Genomic DNA, 23,452 nt, shown 5'->3' with positions numbered 1-23,452 from the left:
CACTGCGTTGTACAATAAAATAACATTTCAAATATATCCTGGCTTTCTTATATTTTAAATTTGACATACTTATTTTTGTATACGTATTTTTATTAGTAAATAGTTTCTGACCTTGAAACGGCTCAAAAGGTCGTATCGAGTAAACAGCTCATACATCATAAATTTCAGACTGTGCTCTCCACTTGCTTCATTTAGGGCAAATACGTCAAAAGACCATTTATCAACATCCTGTAAATGAGGGGGAAAAAAAGGTAGTTTCCATCTGTTTAAATAGTTTTCCAGCTCATCACTGGAAAAAATATTTAGATATTTTGTGGGTTTGGAGTTTTTTGTTTTGTTTTTGTAGGGGGTGGGGTCAGTTATTTTTTTTATTGTCCACGTCTTTTGAACTCTTCCTGTTGATAACACATTGATGACTATTTCAATATTAATGATCAAAATAGTTGTGATGGTCATGAATAAAATACTCATGATATGACCTATGCAACTTTCTACACTTCAAATCAAAAGCCTTAATCTTTTACATTTAACATTTTGAGTAAAAATTTTCTGTAGAACCTGAAGAAGCTAATATGAATGTCTGTCCTTAAAATATGCTATTATGCAAGGTCATTAACAATATAGCCATATACCAATTTGTGAATAACACACTAGTTTCAGGCTGTTAGGAAAAAACATGAGGTACCACATCCTTTCTCAGAATATATTGTTCTATACTGCTTATGAAGCCATAGGAACTTGATGTAGCCATAGGAATCTCAAATAAGAGATTGACTTTTGGGTAAACTACAGTGATGCATTAAATTCACAGAAATACTGTACTTGTTCCATAAGCTGTAGCTTCTTTTGTTAACTCTGTCCCAATACTACTTCCCCTTCTTCTTTCCAAAAAGGAAAAAAATACTGCTGAGACACTGATTACCATACTAGTGGGAGCTGATACAATCATGGCTCTGACATTTTTATAAACATTTCTATATGATTTTGTCCTAATTCTCTAATAACATTGTTAAATTAAATCACAACTAAACAGTGAAAAAAACAAACAGAATCATATGCTATTTGTCAAGTTTTAGCTATTAAAGTTCTCTGTTTTCTGTGTTCAGTTCTGTAGTAGTAAATATGGCTAGGGTACATTCAGTAGAAAAAATGCATTAATTTCACCCTAAAAGACACTAAAAATAAGTACTAATACATTCAAATTCCACAAAAATTAAACTTTTTTTTCACCTTAAACGTTACAATCACTTCTGCTGGGTAAGCCAAACCAACCATGCTAGAAGTTCTACGGTACATCCTAAAAGAAGAAATAAAATATTCAGCCATAGAATTCCATTAAAATTTTATCTTTCATAATCTGTGAAACAACAATAAGCTATTTGAGGATCTGATCCCAAAGATGACATAAGTCTTTTTATGAACTTCTGAGAAAAATTCTTCTCCTGGGGTATTATTTTTTGATGTTCATGCAGTCTTTGGTACATGTTCATATAGAAATTTCCAAGCTATAATGTTTATCCCCAGAATTTTCCAAAATCCAGAAGATTTCATTACAAAAGTAGAGGTCTCATCTGGATTTCTGTATATAAAAATACAAAGATTACAGAAATTGAACCTAAAAACTGCCACAAAGATTTGCTTCAGGCTTCTGCCACCATTTGATGGGATCTTTAACAACAGACAGACACTGTGGTTAAATGCAATGCTTGTTGTAATGAAAAAATAACTCTCACCTTTCTACAAAAATCCCAGCCTGTACAGCATGCACAATGCTTCGGAATTTGGGCTTTTCTTCAGGTCTCCTCTTCACTATTCCCATTTCCCTCGTGAATGTAGAAGCTAACCAGTCCCGTACTTCCAGCGGGACAGAATCTGACTGGATGTCAGAGAGCTCATCCTCAGTGTCCAACAGCCTCCTAAAAAAAAATAAATTAATAAAAGGTAACTGAGAAGATGGCAGATTGAAGCAAAAGGTGTATGGACATGTGAACAGCTAACAAAACTTATTTTAACAGGAGCAGAGGTTGTCTATGTGATTAAATTAATACATCTTCAAATGCTTCTCTGGCAGACATACTCAGGCCTCCAGGAAGGCAGGCACATCAGGTGTCTTCCTTTCTTCCTGTGTTCATGTTCCAGTATGTAAAAGATGCTCAAACGCAAGATATTCAAGGAAAGGCAAGTGAAGGATTTTCCACTGAGATTTTAACAGCTTTGGTGGATTGAAGTGTAATAACGAGTTATAAAGTCCCAAGGAGAGGTTTATAAGAGTGGCTGACAGAAATGCCTCTAGAAAGGGTGGGTTGATGCAATAACAAAGAATACCTATGACCCATCTGATCTATCTTCCAAAATTGTATCAAAAAAGTTTTCACACTTACATGCAAAAAAAATATATTACCTAAAAACACTATGGCAAATTAGTTTCACTGAACACCCTGTATACATGTCCATTGCATTACTCCAGTGCAATAAAAGTATTACTGAGAATGAATTCTTTCTGTTTTGAGATTGACATTCCTATTGAAGGAAGGGTAACAAAATCATAACAGTAAAGATATTATACAAGATTAGATTACAAGTCAGCTGTCAAAGTTCTTAATTGTTTAAAAATATAGAAAAGCTATGTATACCTTTTGCAGAATGGAAAAAGTAACTTCACTTAAACAGAACTGGAGATCAGTTTATTTAGAAGAAACGCGAAATTAAATATTCTCCTCAAACAGACTCAATACTTCAATTCTACACTTCTATGAACATACCAGTAGTAGGAAAACTGCTTTTTCTTGCTATTACCTGCCCATATCACTCATCTGCTGGGATTTTCTGAGAACCAAATTGCTTATTTATTCTGATAGTAAGTTTTCCTTCATTAAGTTATGCAAGAAACTTCAGGCGGGATGATCTGAACACAGGTAAAGCATGCCATCCTTCAAAAATATCTTATTAAAAATAGTACCAATTGAATTGCAGACATTATTTGATTATGTAGATCTATTTTTCTAGTGATTTTCTGAAACTACTTGAATCTCCATGAATTGGACACAAAGCAATGGTGGACAAAGTATATTTAACTTTGATTTGTGTATATATAACTCCACAGATTCTTCATCCTATCTGCACACTTTCATATATTTTTAACAGCTCTTTCACACTTTTTGCTTTCTTTGTTTCTCTTCATCACCATTTTCAAATCCTTGCCTAATCCAGGTCATTTCTGGCATACAGAAGAATTGAGCAAAAACATGGGTGATGGAGTCCACATGTACATCTAGTCCTGAGGACAGTGCCTAGTAGGAAGCATGACACCAGATGTGGCATACAAATTATTTGTGAACAATGAAACATAGGACTTGTAGGACTTGACAAATAGGATGAAATAAAAAATAAAAATACATAAAACTCTCCTAACATCATCACTGCTTACTGAAAGAAGAGCAGGAATATTCCTATTTCTTACAGACATAAAATTGTTAGACTACAAATGTCTCCAACACAGGGTGCAGGAGGAGCAGAACAGACAAGAATTATGAGAATTTTCTGGCAGTGGGAAACTCACCAGAAGTCAGTAATTTAAGTTTGAGGAGAAGGACTTCTGCAGAAGAAAGTATTTGGGTAAATTATCTTGCAAAACTGAACCCAGTCTAAGACTGCCAATAGGTCAAAAGCTATAGATTGATTTTATTCCACCAATTTAAAACTATGTTATAGTCCACTTAAATCTCTACTAGTCTAATGCTGATATTAAATATCCCTGGAGAGATCAGTACATTTTTATTTCTGATGAATACTTGGCATTTGATGTATTTGTAGTATAATCAGGAATAAACATTATAATCCCAAAACAGTTTTATAACTATCCAAAATGCTACTCAAAAGACATGAAATTATTCCAGCAATAAAAGGACCACTGTCACTAGGCTATCTCAGAGCCTACTGCATGAAGTACTCTACACAAATTTTCTACAGTCTGGTGCAGAACTGAATCTGGGACCAAGTCCTGAACTTGATAGATATTGGCCACTGGAGAAAGAATTAAGGCTAGGAAGACACACTGCAGTTTCTCTAATTTTTTTAACCATTCATTTGTAAAGCAGGAGGACTATTCAGCCTGTACCTGATAGCAATTAAGTTACTTTATGAAGACAGAACAGAGAAACCAGAATTTGAAAAGTGTTGAACCAAGATCTTTTGCTCAGTTTCCTGAACACTCCCGGAATTTTCATGACACCACTCCTTTCTGATGAGAGGTGACTGAACAATGTTTTATGTGAAAGATAGAGATTAAGTGTTTCTGGTTCCTACTCAAATCAGTAGGAAAGCAACCGTAACACAGAATTACATTGTAAGCACAATCCTTTGTAAATATCAGCTCTTACAGATACCTCAGATCAGAACACTTTCAACATATAACCTCACTAAGTTCTCCAGAAGAATTAGTTCTTTTCAGAAGCCTAACTGAGACAACATTTAAGGAAAGGAAACACGGGCTAGTAACTGTCTACTTTTTACATCTTCCTGACCTTTTGAATTATACAATTCATATTGGGAAAAATTACACATGGCATATGCATTGCTAGAAATTGCCTTGGAATAAATTAACTAATGACTGCCATTATTCAGTAATTACAGAGACAGAGTTCATCTATGGATCCACACAGCCGAATAAATGGATGGTTAGATGGATCTACAATTTCATGGCAATTTTGTTTAGAAAATATTTTTATATACATGTACATATATTGCACTATGCATAGTACACTTAATTATCACAAATTGTTAGAATCCAGTATTTAATTAAATTAATAGTTCATTACTTTTGTCCACTTCTATTCACCTATCTATACCTTTATTTAAAAAAATATAGTATTTCCATTACATTTCCATGAGTGTATATATATGTATACATATGCCATCTTGTGGATTCTGTGAAATACATCTTTAATTGTTCACCTTTTATTTACTGATTATGAAAACACTTATTTGAAATTACACAAATTTATACCTTAAGATGTAAAAATCTGAAATGGTTTTATCAGTACTTCTATATAGAACATATTTGTAATAATACATGTATAAATTTTACTAAAAGTAACACAAAGAACCTTCAGCAGAAGCATCAAAACTCACACATATTAACAAGAAGTATTAATAGTATTTTACCACTTACACTACAGTAGTAGCTAAAATTTGTTTTTTCATCCCCCTTGAATTTTGATTTTGATAAGCCACTATTTATTATTATTTTGCTTTTTAACATGGATCTTGTTTTCATGTTGAGCTACCTTTAATCTTGGTTGCTGGCTGCTATTCTATACATGCAAATCACTACAGTGAACTAAGTAGATGACAAAGCCCCTTCTACAGGTCTGTCTGTCTTGCTGTTCCTGTTGGTTAGAACTTAACTGAAAAAAAGGCTGGATCCCAGCAGATGTATTATGATGTCACTCTGGTGCAACCACTCAGTATTATCACATCATCATTGCTTTGAAAAAAAATCTACAATGCAACATTTTCTACAATTACTGGGAAAAAAAAAGTAATAATCAGAAATGTATATTAAGAACCTTTTTATTCCTGAGCATTTATACTACTGGTCTTTTAATGTATATCTACTTAGAATGCACAACTTTTAAAAGCTTCAGTAAAATCAGTGAATCAATAGGAAGTTATTGGCACTTGGGTTTTGCCTAGTGAAAATTACTACTGTCTAGATAAAAGGAAAATATATTTAAATATTTTTGTATTCTATAATTCTACTATTTAAACTTCCTGCTCCGACCTGCTGCTTCATGGATCACAGGTGAATAGGTAAATTATTTGGGATTATTCGGAATGCCTTTACAAAGACAAACATTGTTAAACCATTAAAATTTATGCCAAATGTTACAGAGGTTTGTTGTTTTTTTTTTTTAACATTTTGCAATATAAAACTTTACTTAGATTCAAAAATGCCATCAGAAAAAATAATGAATAAAGTAGCAAGTGTCAAGAAGAAAAAATGTACCAATATGAATCCCATTGGTACAACTGGGAAGCATGAACTCCAATAGCACGGTTTAATTATATATATATAAATATACCAAGGCACGTGATTTAGCTTTTTCTTTCCTAAAACTAAGCAAAACTTTAAAATGCTAAAAAAAAACAAAGAAGCTTTAACAGCGTGGTCCACAGAAAGTACTTTTTCTTCAACATGAATTCAGAATTGCAGGGTTACATACAATTATTTTGCCCATATATCATAAGCCTATTAAGTAGATGCAATATGTGGAAGAGAGATGCGTAGGAAGGAGAGGGGGAGGCTTAGGTTATTTAATTCTATTCATTCCATGATTGGAGCTCCCATTGACAGTAGTGGGAATATGGTAAGGTATGGTCCATGGCATTTCAGCTTAGCAATCAATTAATGCTGCAGTCATAGTAACTAATAACCTGATCTTCTTGTCATAGTACTGTGTTTTTCTGTCAAGAATAATTCTTCAAAATTCAAGTAGTGATAATTTCTAGCTCTCTTTTCATTTAATCAGAATTTTAAATATGGTAATGGACTAGTCAAAAGTACACTTCTTTTCCCTTAGGAATCTGATATATTGTGGAGGGAATGAAAGAATAGCAAATGAAGAAAAAAAAAATTAGATAATCGCTACACGATAAAAAAAAAATCATCAGTGCCAATCAGTCATTCTGCCTAACAGAGATGGTGAAAGATTTCAAACAATGCAATGATGCATTTATGGGGGCCAGAGGAAGAATTAACTCTTCATCATTTAGCCAATCAATCAAGCTGATGACCAACTCCTTAACAGTAAATTCAAAGTCCTATCTTATTTTTGGAAGGTCCAAAAATGGAATTCACATTTTCATCAATTAATTGTGTTGTAGTTTCTCACTATCTTCCTGAAAAAGCATGAATCAATATATTTAGTTTCTATTTACATCCTCGATTCTCCCTTACAATTTCCACTTACTTGCAGTAAAAAAAAAAAAAGATCTTGACTTCCACTGAAGATAAATGAATTGCAAAAATTATTGTGGTGGTGCACTTTTAGTGTATAAAGGCCTTTCTAAAGAAACAGTGCATTAACAAACATGTCACACTCTTAAAATTTGGCATATTCTCAGAAGAACTGTCCTCAGATAAAGATCAATTAATTACAATAAACACTCAAGACTCCGGATGAAATACAATTATTACAACAGTAGATAACTGTTGGGGAAGGGCCATTGTTACTGGAAACATTCACTTATTGACACATACTGCCTCTCAACTACCTTTTCTATTCAGAAATACAGACCTACATACCAAAGGCCATCAACAATCTTAAGATTCAGGCCAGGATTTTTTTTTTCCCCAGGAGTATACCTGTAAACTGATATATTTTCCCATTTTTATTCAGTTGCTTTACCAAGATTCTGTAAGCTCTATAGGATAGGAACTACTGAGAGCCATGGTTCTCAAATAAATTAATAGTATAACTTTGACATAGAAAAAATCAGTAACTTTTGAAAAGGGATGCAGCCGATTTATTAAATAATGTGAAATGAACTGCAGAATTGCAGTCGGAATTTAACAGATTTTCAGTAACTTCATTTTTTTTGTTTGTTTTTAAATAATTTTGATGCTATTTTAAGCTTTCCTTCTAGAATAGCCTTTGGCTTAGTACAAAAGATTTTGAAGGTTTATCTTGAACTTCTATACAAGTGAAATACACTGAATTAATCTCAATACAACAAGCTTTTTCTGAATGATTTCTCAATACCATTTATGGATTCACTTAATGGATGAACTGAATGATTTTCTTCAAATGATACATTTATTAATGACAAAGCAACTCCGGCAAAGAACATTTAACCATGGGTTCAATATGGAGGACAGCAATACACACTCATAGCAAGCTTGTCTGATTGTGACTTTTTAAGATTGAGATTGAATTTCATGTCGTATAATTGTCATGCTTAATAATTGTCAATTCTGATCTCTCCTCCACTAAGTCATCTCAGAGAGGGCTCAAAGTCCATCTTTTTCTTCTGGCAAATAATTACCAAATTGAGTTACCTCTTTCCTCTTGTTTTATCCATGTATCATTAGGACGATTATTTTCTTTAAACTTTCTCTGATTTATTTTTAAGTTAACTTTGACGGGAAATATTGTCTAGTTACTCAATGATGACAACTGAACTAAAATAAATTACATCATTGACTGAGTGTCATAATGCACTGAGAATGAAATACAGTTACCTTCATGTGTAAATGAACAAATCGGTCTTCTCCAGTACTTAGATTGGGTATATATACACTTTTAAAAAAATTGAGCAACCTAAATCTCTTTGATGTAATAGAATTTCACTCTCTCAGTCCTTGGACCTGCAAAGGTTTGCCAGTGTGAATGTCTCCAGTGATGACGCTGAACAAATAACATTGTCTTGATTAGTACATCTTCCATAAGCAAAGCCTTATAATCAGTGAAACATGATTCACAAAGTCAACTGTATTTTGTACACTATGTGCAAGTGGGACCTAAATGCAAATGGCCCTGTAATGTTAAGCAACCAACTCCTGCTGTGAGATGCTAAGCTATGCAGCAGCTATTCCATGCTGATTTAGTGGTCATTTAGAGCTTTGCAACACCAATACAAAATATAGCTTGTGAAAATAAAATGACAAAGAAATGTAAAAAAAAAAAAAAAAAAAAAAAAAAAAAGCCTTCACTGAGTTTTGTTATTGTTTAGATTATTTTAAAATACAGAGAAGCTGCCAAATCTAGATTGATGGCCATAATGGCCATAAGGAAGATAAGAAAGTGAAAGAGAAGGCACAAGGGTACAAGATTAGTATACCAGTTAATTATTTTTTGGAGATATTAATTACTAGTCTCAGACAGATCTGCTGCCATGGACTCAATTTGTTGCAGTACTGAGAATCCTGAAACCACCTGGCAACAGCATCCTTCTGCTCATAAATGTAATTAAAGTTGTGTACTGGACATTGCCTAAAAATAGGCTACATTGATCATTCTTCACCCTGGGAACTCTGGGAATCAGGGGAGAATTCCTAGTTGGTAAACTTCATTCTGTTACACAGAGCTCTGTGAGCACCAGCATCTAGCCAAATTGTTGCCCCTTTCATTTTCCTTAGACTCCATGTGACAAAGATACACGTGCATGTTCCTATCACAAACACTTCTGTGGTGCACTCTTAAGGGTCATGCCAGCAATTGGTGATATGAAGTTATGTTAACTCTAACTCTTGCAAGTGACACAATCCCAATTTAAAGCATTTCCCTTTTGTCCTCAGTTTGAAGATTCGTTTGTCCCTGCTTGATGTCTGGTGACACCAGAAATACTTGATGCATTAATAGAGCAGTGAACTGAAATTCTGTATGGTCCAAAATGGTTATTATAACAGCAGTCACAAAGATTGGGTTTAATGACCTCCTTTTTCACTAATATTATACATATCAGAATGTGTACATTTTTAGTAAGGGTTTTTTCTCAAGGACTCTGTTCAGCATTATAGTATCATTGAAATAACGTCAGTATTTCCAAATCTCTCAGGCAAACAGATGACAAATTTTATTATAACACCATTTACCCTTAATGAGATTTCCTTTCTCTTTCAAGAATGTGGCAATAACTTGTATTTGTTTGTGTTTTTTTTTTTTTCTTGTGGAATCAAACAAAGATGTTCAAAGCAATTGCTAGCTATATACAACAGATCTTATTCATGTATTAGTGAAATATGGTCAACTTTCAAAAATGTTTTCAAAAGGTTAAAGTCTTCTGAAAGGGCATTATACAGTCTAAAACAAACTAATATCTAGATGTGGAATTGAAATGGCACAGATAAATATCTTCCTGAAATCAAGTCTATTTGATAAAGTATTAAAGCACTTTAAAAGCATAAAAAAAGCCCATGATTGGAACAAAATATTCCAATTTTATCCAGAACAACTTAACAATGTTCACCACAAAAGTTTAAATTTTAAGGTTTTATTGGCTCTCAAATGCTTTTTTTTTTTTTTTTTTAATCTTGTAATTTCCATCCACATTTTATCTGACTTACTTTCTTCTCACTTAGCATGAATAAAGCGCTATGTTTACAAGGAATGGAACAGCTGTCCTAACTGAATTATCAGCCTGTATTTATTTCCTGTTTGACTCCAAAAATCCTTCTTCCACTGCCTTGAGCCAAGTGTCAGGTACTAACGGAGACAATTCTGCAAGACTTGTCAGAATTATTTATAACACCTATTGAGTGAGTTTGAACTTCTTCTGTTCAGTTAAGCTTAATTTAACTGAGTCTGCAAACATAAGCTCTTTCAGATTCACTGAGATTTCTGATGCTTTTCAAGTTGTGCATTTAACTTGGGATCAATAACAATATTTCCGACAGTGTCCCTAAGAATGATATTGTGGTTGACAGGCTCCTCGGGAAGTCTCCTTGTTTGCCACTGTTTTATCATCTTTTACGGAACTAGATGTGTGTTAACTCTAAAGGCAGGACACCGGTGTAAGTGATTCTGCCAACCTAGTCTATAGTGTAATCTGGGAAAAACAGAGTATGGATACCAACTTCATTTGCTATTGTTTTCATCCTTCTGTGTCCAAATGGGTAGGCTTTCTATCACTCAATAGTAGGTGCTCCAGATCACAGACTTGCAAGGTTTGGTGAGTGAATCATACATATCAAAGGGAAAGAAACAGGAAAAAGCTAGAGCTGTAGTTTAAATGATGTACCAAATTTTCATACTTGCAAGACAGCAAATGAGATACTTAGGTCCATGCAATAATTAGTATGATGGCAGACTTCCTAAATGTCATATGGACATATGGAATCAAGACTAGACATAGACTGTATGCTCCAGAAACACTGAAGAAGGTTTAAGAAGGTTTGGCAGACAATTTTAACAGAACATTCTGCTTAGAGAAAAAAAAAAAAAAAAAAAAAAAAAAAGAAAAGAAAAAAAAATTAAGAGGCCAGCAAGTTGAAATAAGAACTGTAAGTTGGCTAGTTAACATCAATTATAGTACATATCTTAAACTTCTTTCAAGAAGCCAAATACTTAGAACTTCTAATTTCATTCAAGTCAACCCACATTAAAGATGATTGCCAGTCATACTGCCAGTAAAAATAATCATAAACAAAGCATCAAATACTATAAAATAAATCACAGCTTTTCATGAATTTATGTATTAAGGGGACATATTACAATATCCTGCCTCATCTCTGTGAGCATGTCATTCCCAGATAGATCATTTTTTTCAGAGATACAATCCTCAGAATGATTATAAGTATATGGCCTTTGGGGGAAAGAAAGCCCATCATCCCTCCTTATGAAAATTCTTGTGACTTTATACCATGGACATATGACAAGTGAGGGAGATAAGAACTAAGCAAACCCTCCAGACAGCTACATCTGACCTTTAGAATTTCATGTGCTTTAACCTTGTCACTAAGAGACGTAAAAGCCATATATTATTCTACTGATTTGTGGAGACCTTTACCTCACATCATTTACAAGTGCATGCAAAGACTATATTTCTAAAATGTGACTCCCAACATTTCTTCCTTTTTTAAACAAAAATGGTCTTAAATTAAAAGAGGGTAGGTTTATATTACATATTAGGAAGAAATTCTTTACTCAGAGGGTGGTGAAGCACTGACACAGGTTGCCCAGAGGAGTTGTGAATGTCCCATCCCTGGAGGTATTCAAGGCCAGGCTGCATGGGGCTTTGGGCAACCTGGTCTAGTGAGAGGTGTTGGAACTAGATGATGTTTAAGTTCCCTTCCAACCCAAACCATTCTATGGTTCTATTCTCTCAGACTTACCTGGTTTCATCGATATAAACTGCCTCCAGCACAGATGCTGCATATTCAATGTTCTTTTTTAAATCCACCACATTAATGTCACCCTTCTCCAGCTGCTTCACCAAGCATCGTAATCTGTGAAAAAGAAAATAAAAATGTCGGTGCATTGCTTATATCAAATTTTAGTAATAGCATTTTCTATCTGAAGCAATGGAAAATCTACTGTAAAGGAAAGAGACTTTCAATGCATATCATCTTTAAAAAATAATAAAAAAAAAAAGGTTTTAGAACACACATAATAATCAACTGTCTATTTTTGCAGCTTGCCAAAATTTTTAAGATCTATGAAGAAAAGTCAGAGGACTCAATAACTATGATCAGAGGTATTTTATATTAATTTATGACACTGCTATGATGCCTGAGTCTCTAATTTTTTAAAAAATAATAAACAAAACTTTGCAAGTTGTCATACTATGATTTTTCTATGCTTAGGAGGTCAATTATATCTTTAATATCCACTACATATAATTTGTTTCATTTTAAGGTCTTTATTTTTTATTTGAGCATCCAGTATGTTTTTGCTGGAGAATATGTGTTATTATGAGCTAATGTGGAGCTCTATTGCTTCTGTGTTTACAGAGAATTCATCATTATACCAGAAGAAAGGTGGTGCCTATGGCATTAGAAAAATCCAAATATTTTCCCAAGTGTGTTTTTGCTTTTAGTTTTGAGAACATTCTTTTACATTACAAACATGGCTACGCCCAAAAGAGATTTTGTAATGCATCATGCCTCTGTAGCAACACACTTACACAGACAAACCACATAAACACCAAATTCTTCCTAAACTCTTTGATGAGAACACTCCTGACACTGCTTACCTTAACCTTATGAAGAAGTCACAGCACTGTAGTGAAATAAAAAATTATCTGTAATTATGTAGAGCTGTGACTAAATGGTTGTTTAAAGAAGCATGAGTCTTTTTTTCTTTCTGTGCTATATACCTCTTATCTGAAATGATCTACAAGTTTTTTATCATGCAAGACAGATTTTTTATTTAAAGGTATATTATTAGTTTAACAATTTACATGAAATAATCCTTTTATGTGAAAAAAATGAGTGAAACAAGCATTTACTTTAAAAGTGGGTTGAAAATAAGTCAGCACTAGATGACTACTTTCAAAAGAAATCTGATGTGAAAAATACTATAATATAAAAATAATATAAACAATACAAAACAGATAGAAATAATGAATAAATGGATAGAAATAATAAATAGGTAAATGAAATTATGGAAGCCTGATGTCCATTTATTTCTATTAGGCATATAAAATATTTCATTTTAGCTAATTAAAATGCATTAATTTTTAAAAATGAACCAATGTTTGGAAAAAAAACTCCCATAAATTTGGAAAGTACTGCTCCATCATAAAACCAGTTTCACATTTTTCCCGTGTATTTGGACTTAAGCATAATTATGTCCAAGCCTGAAAGGATAATTTTAGTAAATGGAGTTTTAAAAGATCAGCTTCCTCACTTCTCCAAAGTCTTAATTCAGTTGAAATTAGTATAGAACATAAGACAAATAGGGCTCTTAGCAACCATAATTACTTGGCATTTTACACAGTGCATTGCAAATAAACAGAATGGGAAATTTTGAGTTTTCTTGTTTTGTTTTGTTTTGTTTTTCTCAGAAAGGTGAGGTGGGTGGCTGAAATACCGTGGGAGTGCATCTCCTACACAGAAACAACCTTATGCATATGGAGGCCTTTCCAGGAAATAATTCCCTCCAACTCAGAGCACCTAGAGACTGTCACTAAGTCATTGAGTAGACACTCAGCCAGCAGTACTCAGCACATGCACAATTAACTCTCTGGAGAGGTCTGCTCCTCAGTAATGCATGCACACACACACACCACACAAACACCCTACTGAACACCAGTGCCAAAATGCCCAGGTGAGGCTGGCAGCACCACTGCCCTGACTTGCCAAGAGCTGCAGGGCAGTTTCACCACTTGCACTGTTCTCTTGTTGTTTGACTGAAATTATCTTGGAATTGTACTTCCCAAGGTGGAAGGGTAAACAGATTCAAAAATGCAACATTTTGCAGGGGAGAGCCAGGCTACAGTACAATTGAAGATCAAAATTGCTTCAAACTCTTTGATTTCCAGTAGTGTTTTTAGCTCTTATCTGTGTGGCTTTATGTTACCTTAGGACACAGATCAAACAGATATGTAGAATCATTTTATACTTGCAGGAGGAAAGGAGACCCTGTGGGAGCTGGTAAACCATGATGTCCTTGCAAAGTTTTACTGCATAGGTGGCAGTCAGCTGATGTGACTTGCCCTGTAGTTATTGTTCTTACTCTAGAAGGAATGCAGAACAAAATAACAAACAACGCAATTTGGAAAAGCTGTTCAGGCAAAGGTAACGTGATTCTGAAGAAGTTACAGAGACGCAAAAAGACAAAACACATACAAATTGGTACTACTAGTGACCTTGTCACCTCACTTATCCGCACCTTTGCAGGTATGTCCTCAAGAACGTCTGCTCACTGAGGAGAGCTGACCCACTGCAGCTCTGTCATAGAACCACAGGATAATTTTCTTTGGAAGGGACCTCCACCCAGTCCAAGACCTTGATCAAAGCAGGGCCAACCTCAAAGTTAGATGTAAATTGAAATTTAGATCGAATCGCAGTGGGGCTTGAGTTTGGAATATCCACAAGCATGGAGATTGCACAAACTCTGTGGGCAACTAGTTCCATTACTTAACCGGCCCCACTGTGGATTGTTTTTTCCCCAATATCTAATTGGAACATCCTTTGTAGCACCTTCTTCCCATCAGCCCTCATTCTTTGCTGTGCACTTCCAAAGAAAGCCTGGATCCATCTGTGGTATAATATCCCATTAGCAAGCTAGAGACAGCCATAAAATCCCTCCACAGTGTTTCTGATCAGACACCTGGAAATCCTGTCGAGAAAACTGGACTTCCGAGGCAGCGACTTAAGTTACTTAAGCGGATTATAACCTTATCTGAACAGTCATATGCACTTACAATACTGTTCTTTAAACGAAAATTGCCACAGATTTTAAAATGTTCTTTTGGTAAAGAATAAATATGTCAATTTATAAGACAAAACAGGAAGTGGTAAAATATTATAGCCCATCATTTGGCAAGAAAAAGAAAGTTCTGTAAAATGGAGAAAAGAAGGAAAAGGACTAAAAACTAATGAATACTGCAGCTGTACTGGACAGGACTGTTTGTTATTTGTTTGCTTTTGTTGAATTAAGTGTAATTAATGGAAAAGAAATATGAGAAATACAGTTAGAAAACATGATATGCTACTTAAAATTGGAGCTATTGGTATGATGCTGCCTGTGAACCACAATACTAAGAAATAATAGCAAAGAGAAAAAAATGGGAGGGGGGGTGTGCACTAATAATTGTGAAATGCAAAAATGAACTGGTGTGAAAGAAATAGATTTGTAGAGAAGAAGAGTTTATTTATCTCAGGACAACTGACAACATTTTAAAACTAGCAGTCCCAATTCATAAGGGTGAAAGAGACATCTGTAAGTAATAAAGGGAGTGGGTGGAGAACCATCTTCTGGTAAACACCGTTAACAGCACTGTGGTATTAAAAAAATACTGGACGATCCAAGCACACTCTGCCCCCACCTACTTTTGATAGCACTTCCTGTGAGGTGAGCAGGAGCAGCAGCAGAGGCAGTGCTTGCCCAGCCCTCACCCCTGTGCATCTGACACTTCTGTCCAGCTGTAGGCAACAAGCCCTGACGTCCAGACAGCAACACAGCCAAGCCAGGAGAAAATAAGGATTTGAGTGGGAGCAGAAATTGAATGTTCTTGATTAACAGTATCAAAATCAGGATGCAGTTCTTCCTTCCTTCCCCACTGAAATTCTCTTTTTACCCAACATTTGAATTAAAGTTTTGAGAAATTGTAACTTTCGGGGGTTGTACCAGATTAACTGAAGACAGATTTTAAATTATTTGAGAAGGTTTCCTATGACAGTTTCAGTAATAAGGGGGGAAAATGAAGATAAGTAATAAGTGACTAAAAGGGCTGTTTGCAATGCTTTTAAAAGAAAATGTTTTATTCTATGGAATCAAGCATTCAACAATACTAAAAAATATGGATGGAAAAACTATCTTAAATATGTATTGAAATGATCACAAAGAAAGGTGACAGAGACAGGTTTATTAAGAAGGGAGATTGTTAGGTAGAGAGGTAAATGACAATTTCAATTTCAGATTTTAAAGACTGCCTCTTCCTTTTCAAAGGGAAAATTACCAATGATCACTGAAAATAAATGGGAGTCACACGTTTAGCTTAGCAGCCTTCAAAAACCAGAGGAAGAAAATTGAACCTGAAATTAACTTCCAAAGAATGCCCTGATCTGCTAGCTGTTCCTCCCTACTACCAAGCAATGTAAAGAACCAGCTTTCTAACTTACACATCTGGACTTAACTTAAAACTGTTTTGGAAACTTTGTACGAAATAGCTGGCTTTTGCAACAGCTCCTGTTAAAGAGGAAGTGAAGTAAACTGCAAAGAGTAAACCATAGTTAAACCCTGTTTCCTATTATCTTTTGAAATTAATGGAAGTCACTGCTTAAGGATGGACAACAAATAGCCTAATAATTATTTGAAAATAAAATATTCTAATCAATAATAATATACTAAAAAATGCTGATGCTAATTTGGGGGGGGGGGGCATGAGTTATTTCTCTTAATATTTATTAATCACAATGCCAGTTGTGATTGGTTACTTCAATTACAAGTTGTAAATCATTATGTTCCCATAAACCAGCTGAGAAAATCCTTGTATTAATTCATTGACAAAATGATGAGCAAGTACTGACAACATGTTAACAAGAGTAAGGACAGAACAGTAATTGCGAACAGTAATTCCATGTTTTGTTTAGACAATTTAATATTGACTAAGAAAACTAGGTCAATAATTGCAACTTATTATACAAGTGATTTGTCTCTCTATGTGAACATTACAAACTAAAAATGGACTGGTATGTGACATGAAATTAAAAGTAAGGAGAAGAGTAGCCGTGTTCTAACAATCTGGCTAGTTACAGTTTAAACATCAGAAGCTTTTTAAAAACTTGGAGAAGTGGGAAATTTTCCTCTGAAAAATTGAACTGGAAAATTAAAACTGGAAGCTAATTTGGCTACCTGTAGTGATTCTTGTAAATCAGTTGAACAATTTTCACGATCCACATAAACCATTGCTCACCCAACAGACCCTCAGCTTTCAAAGGCAGAAGTTATATCCTCATTCAAACATGAACAATCTGAAAAAGGGACAATATCCAGCAGCTCCACCACATGAGCAACGGAAAGTTCAGCTCCTTTATTTAAAACAACCCACTCCCAGAATCTAAGTAGTATGACCTGCGTGCACATTTAAGATTTAGGAAAATAGTTTGATTAGGGAAAATCCAAAATGGAAATGGAAAAACTTCATCTTGGAAAAGTCACAACAAATAAAACGTATTATTTTTTCCCTTGGATTCCCTACATAAATTCACCAAATTATTTACACGTGACTCAGTATCATTTGAATTTTATATTTTTCTAAGAACATGCATGTACAAAATAAATCTATGTATAAATAATCCAGTTTCTCTGTCAAATACTTAAAAATGACACAGATCAGAAATAAAAAATAAATTGTAATAATAACAAGCAATCATGTACAAAGTCCACACTTTACTTCTTCAAGTAAAAATAATAATAACATAAGGATTACTAGAAATTTTTTGTTATGATTACAAAGGCTATAATTTCCTTTCTGCATGTTTTCTGCAAGATGGGAGATAAATATTGTCTCTCGTAAATATGAAACAGGAAAATCACAGTTTCCATTGTATCTGGATATATTTGTAATATTTTTAATATATGGTTGTGTGAGACTAGATCATATAAATGGATGAGAGGCAGTGGGAAAAAATCCAAAATATGCTAATAAAGATTCAGAAATTATTCCTTTGGGTAGCCACTCCTGTTCCACCACTCCCACCTGCAGTTACATCATGGCCAATTAACGTGACTTCAAAATAGCTAACCTCTACTTTGAGGTTTCTTACACTATGGTAGTGAAAATTGTGTTGACATGGGGACATTTTGCCAGTCCAGGCAATGACCAATATGTCATTGGAGAGCAATTAGAACTGATAGCTCCTTACTCAGACCTTGATGTGTGTTTTGCTTCCTGAAACCATAACAAGGCAGTTAACTAATATTTCTTCTAATTAGAGGTGCTGTCTCAATAAATTCAGCTACTGAGAAATACAAGAAAGAAATTTTACATTTTTGGTGCTGCAAATGTGCTTTATGAAACTACTTCTCAGTCACTCCTATGTCTGAGTATATGCACAAGAAGCCTTGTGGTTGCTAAGGGTTTCACGAATCACAATTCATTTTGTGATTATTTTAAGCTCTATGAGTGGTACACGGTGATCTGTAATTATGATTCAGTCATTGGAAAATAAATATTGAATATGGTGGTAATTCAGCCAGCGTTTTGATATACCAAAACTTCAAACCCATATTGACGAATTAAAATAGAAATTCTGCAGCTATATAACACACACTCAAAGCTACAGCTTCTTAATGAAAAAATGCATTTTCATGGTGATAGAATTGCCTTGGCTCTTTAAATATTAACCATGTTTATACATCATGAAGTGGTTTCCTTCAGGCAGGCATTGTCTGTTAGGCTTCAATTCATTTTACCTTACTCACTTTATACATTTGCATTGTAATACCATGTAAATACTTCCTCTGGGTCTCATTTAGTATCAGGGTCAAGTGTGCTAAAAGGCTAAATCAAAATTTAGTCAAAATTTCCAAGTTTTCTTTAATGTCTAGCTGAAATCACACAAAGCAAAAGGGTCTTACATGGTTTCCACTTGAAATCATAAACTGATCCAAGCTCTCTAAAGCAAATAACTTAATATGTATACACATCCAAGTGTTTTCTCTGTCGTCTATTAGATCCAACCAGTAACCAACCAGTCTCTCCTTACTCTAAACTCTATGGGTATTTTTATTGTCTCAATTTCCATTTTCACTATCTCATATTCCCATTTCACAATCAATATATAAAATATAAATCAAATAATACACCATCTATTGGACTGATTTGTAAATAGTAAGTAGAAGTAATTTGTAAATCCTTTGAATGTTTTTTTTATTAATCTCTATTTTTGTCTGAAGATTGACATTTGATCTATAAGGTTCCCCTGGATTTTATAAACATAATATAGAATGCCAGCTAAAGCTATTTAATCTTGAAGTTGCCAAACACTTGAACAGTCTGTATGTCTCAAACTCTTCATCATAATCTAGCTAAACTCACTATCAACAACAAGCTGGGAAATCAAATGTAAACTCATCACCTGCCAAAAATCATGCTTAAAAATGATGGAAGACTTTCAGCAAGTCTTACTTGCTGAAGTTAATGCAATAAACTCACAGAAAAGTCACATATCCTTTATTCCTCGTAGACAAGTAAAAAGCTTTATTTTTGCTGCAAACAGCAACTTTGAGCACAGTAATTGAAGAAGCTGGTAAGAGGCAGAAGTTTAGCCCCTAAATCTTGCAAAGCAGTCTCCTGCATTCTTTATTAATTTTTTTTTTTTTTAAATCATGGCAGAAGAAGGATATTTCCAAACAGACTACATCACAGAGATACTCCTCCTATCATATTCACGTGTTAGCTCTAAATTCCAGGAAAAAAAATATAAATATATATATATATATAAATATCCAAACCTCTGTATCACTGAAAATCATCAGAGGAGTGCAGACCTGGCACGGGTCTCTTTCTGTGCTTCTGAAGAACTCTGTTAACCCTACCTCACAGCAGCTCTTCATGGCAACTGCATCTCATGTTCTTGTAAGAAAGATCATGACCTACTTCTGCCCCATGGGTGGGCACAGTGTCATAGGATGGAAGATGCCTGCTGGTTTAAGAGTTCCTGTTAGAAAGCATTTCTCCTGACAATGGTATTATCACACAGAATTACAGAATTTCTAGGTTGGAAGAGACCTCAAGATCATCGAGTCCAACCTCTGACCTAACACTAAGAAGTCACAATCCCTCTCTCCTTCACATGATCCAGACTGTTTTAATATGATCTTCATGCACCAAATACTTGATTTCATAACACAACCCAAAGCATGGATCCTCTCATGTCAGCAATTGGATAAATTTAATGGTCTGAAAATACTTCTTTCTGGTTCTGAACTCTCTTGTTCCCTACCTGCTACATAGTACTGCTACAAACTGTATTTTGCTTTAGTTACTCTTGGAATTCATAGACGTGAGAATATGTCCTCATGCAGTGCTATCTTATCATCTTATCAAATATCACAGAATGATAAGGGTTTGGAAATAGATCTCTCATTACTCTTTCATTCTGTTTCTCCTCTCATTCACCCTGAAGTCATTAGCATAGAGGGGATGGTACACCCATGCTGAACCAGTATGCTGAATATCCCTTTCATTCCTCAGGATCAGAAAATGTGGATTGAAGAATGCTGATATTCATCCTTTAAAAACAGCATGCAAAGAGGCAGGAAGTCCTTTTAGAAACATTAAGAAGAAACCATCATGTAAAAAGCCAACTAATGGTCTTTCATTAAAGACCACATTAACCAGAATTGGTAACCTTGTACTAAAAAAAAAAAAAAAAAAAAAAAAAAAAATCTAGACTACTCATAAGATATACTGAAAGTCACTTTGGCACAATTTCTGTGATTGTTAAGGGCAGAAGCTTGGTAAGTGCTAGGCACTGAAACACCCAATGATTAAAGAAACTTCATTTATGACACTTAGCATGAATATCCTTCCTTCTCCCTGATAAAGTCAAGTATGAGCAAACAGCCCAGGAAGTGTCCTTCACTAACATTAATACAACACTTTGTTCTGTGTCTTCCCTATAGAATCAAACTGTATTAAATACAACATAGTCTGCAAAGAGTTAACATTTTGACTTGAAGATAACAATTAGAACCAGGACAGAATTTCCCTGAGGAATATCATAGAAGAACATATATAAATCTTTACAGCCAACGCTTCTGGCAATATTTAAATTTGTTTGTATGTGCAGTTATGCTATCAGGATAGTTGGTTCAGCTGGCCAATCTGGACCGGTCCATGTGACCACACCTTCAACACAAACATAAACCTACTTGAGGTCAAGCTTTAACTTGTCATTTGGTTTAGAAGACCTATGTTCTACTAAGTTCAACTTTATAGTTAAATTTAAGCACTATAAGTACCAGAATAAAAAGGTTAAACTTTTAATATGTAGGATAATTATGCCTTCCATATGGGAGAACAGAGTCAATTTATTTTGAATGCTGGTTTAACAGTATATCATGATGAACAAAGCACAGATCTTTATTTATTGGAAAATACTTTTGAAATATATATATATATATATAAAAATATATTTTCATTTTGAACTATCATGGACTATTAAATAAAGTACTAAAATTATTTGAAAGTCACTCTACTCTCCCTAAAATGTTATAAAAAAAAAAAAAAAAAACACCTTAATTCAGATGTCTTTTTTACTGAATAATTAACAGCTTCAACACATCTATGTTCAATTAAAGATTTTTTCATTCAAAAGCCAGAGCAAGACATAAATGCTTTAGCACAACAGCTGTAGCAATTACAGTACAATTTTGCTGTAAAATCATTACCATCTCAGTGGTTCTGAAGAAAGGATAGAGTACATATAATGTATATAACAATGTAAGAATATGAACAGGGTTTTTATTTAAAATTGCAATACTGCAATTAAATGAATAAAAAAGAAAAAAAAGTAGGAGATGCTAGAATCCAGCACTCTATGTAATGTGTGAAACTTACTCTGGCATTTGAAATTGTTAAAAATAAATGTTCCCCTGAAGAATTGCCAAATCAAAGTACTTCAAAGTAGATCTTGGTAATGAGAAGTAGAACATTAGAAAAGCTTAAACACACTTGACAGCTGTATAAACGTTTAAAAGAGGAAAGAATCAAGCAGATGACATTTCCCCTATATTCTTTAAGTAGGATGAAATGTAACATGACCATTCTTACACATGTGAATTTGATCTAGAAATTGTCTACATGAGAAAATAAATTTGAATTAAGGTGTGAAACTGAAATTCATTATCGGTCCTTGAATAGCTCCACCTTTGAATACTTCAGAATGAGTAGAACAAGTCCCTGCAATTCATCGGAAAGAATATTTCCAAAAACAAAGTTATTCTTGAGCAATAAAACTTTCAACCCATTATCCATCATATAGTACACAGACTGTCATAGAATCATAGAACCATTAAGGCTAGAAAAGACCTCTCAAATCATCTGGTCCAACCATCCCCCTACCACCAATATTACCCACCAAATCACATCCTTAAGTACCACATCCAACCTAGAATTGGTTCACCAAGAATTTTGCAGCAGACATCTTATTTAATACCTCTATATCTCCAGGTGAAAGAAAATGTAACACAGAAGATATCTCTCAGCCTCAACAGACAGCAGCAGAATTTCTAAGAACGCGTCATGCTTCCTACAGAATAAAATGAAGGTGTTTCCTTGTTTTAAAAAGACAGTTTTGTAGTTAATCATCACTCACGTCTAAGGAGGTACACCATCATATAAGTGATCCTCCTAACAAGAGAATCAGATCAATAATGCCTTCTTAAGACAAAGTACATGGACAGTGCCTTATAAAGCACCTCTTATACTTTAATGGAAAAAAAAATATACTAAAATAATTATCAGACTGTCTGTCCAACAGGATGTCCATCTTTCTTAGTTGCCAAATTATGCACCACTACATCACTTTATAAAAAAAAAGTCCTATACTGATTTCAAAATGAACCACATAACTAAATTCATCCAGCTATATTTAATGACTTGTGAAATTGCTTATAAATGTTGTTTGTTAGATAAACAAATCCTATACCAGTAAGTGCTTTCAGCAGGAAAATAACCGGGCTTTGAGGCAAGCAGTGGTTTACAAGAAAAATTCAAAAGCAGCTTTTAACAACATAAAATTTTGTTATTAATTTCTGTGCCTGTCTCGGACTCAGAAATTAAAGTCTGAATTCTTCAGATGATAGCACAAAATCCTTAAATGTACTTCCTAGGGATGTGAAAGGTAATCTGTAAAGTTCAGCTCCCTTATGGTCATGACTAACAGAACTGCTAAGCAGTACTTCATTTTTCATAGCTCTATTTAATGAATCACTACCCTTTAGATTCTCTGCTAACTCCTGACATTCCTTCCAAAAAAAAAAAACCTGGTTACACCTGAATTTTGAAAGAGAAAACTAGTAAAGTTCTTGAGTCTATGTTAGAAGATAGTGTTCATCTACACATGTACCACAGATTTAGGAAAAGCCTGTGTGTATAATACATAACAAACATGACTTGAAATCAAAATAGTCAGTAAAATGGTTTGTTAGAAAGATTTGGAAATGGAACTACATAGTGTGATCTGTCTGTCATTCACAAACAGTGCATTTTTGTTGTTGTTGTTGTTTGTTTTTTTTTGGTGTTGTCTTTTTTTTCTTTTCAGATTCTCCTATCT

At 34.2% G+C, this 23,452-nt stretch overlaps 1 protein-coding gene across 13 annotated transcripts in view; it reads right to left on the bottom strand.

Moving 5' to 3' along the window:
- Positions 1-23,452, bottom strand: part of PDE1A (phosphodiesterase 1A) — a 253,162-nt gene that overhangs the window by 43,211 nt on the left and 186,499 nt on the right. For all 13 annotated transcript variants that reach the window (XM_084524828.1, XM_084524834.1, XM_084524839.1 and 10 more), the window contains 4 exons: positions 11,834-11,947; positions 1,734-1,916; positions 1,231-1,297; positions 112-228 (listed from right to left, as the gene is read on the bottom strand). In XM_084524828.1, coding sequence (XP_084380954.1) covers positions 112-228; positions 1,231-1,297; positions 1,734-1,916; positions 11,834-11,947 — 481 coding nt within the window. The remainder of the gene's footprint in view (positions 1-111; positions 229-1,230; positions 1,298-1,733; positions 1,917-11,833; positions 11,948-23,452) is intronic.

This window comes from Aythya ferina, assembly GCF_964211825.1.
Source record: "Aythya ferina genome assembly, chromosome: 6".
NCBI classification, from domain to species: Eukaryota; Metazoa; Chordata; class Aves; order Anseriformes; family Anatidae; genus Aythya; species Aythya ferina.
The sequence above is the reverse complement of the archived record's forward strand: the minus strand, read 5'-3'. Positions and strand labels throughout refer to the sequence as shown.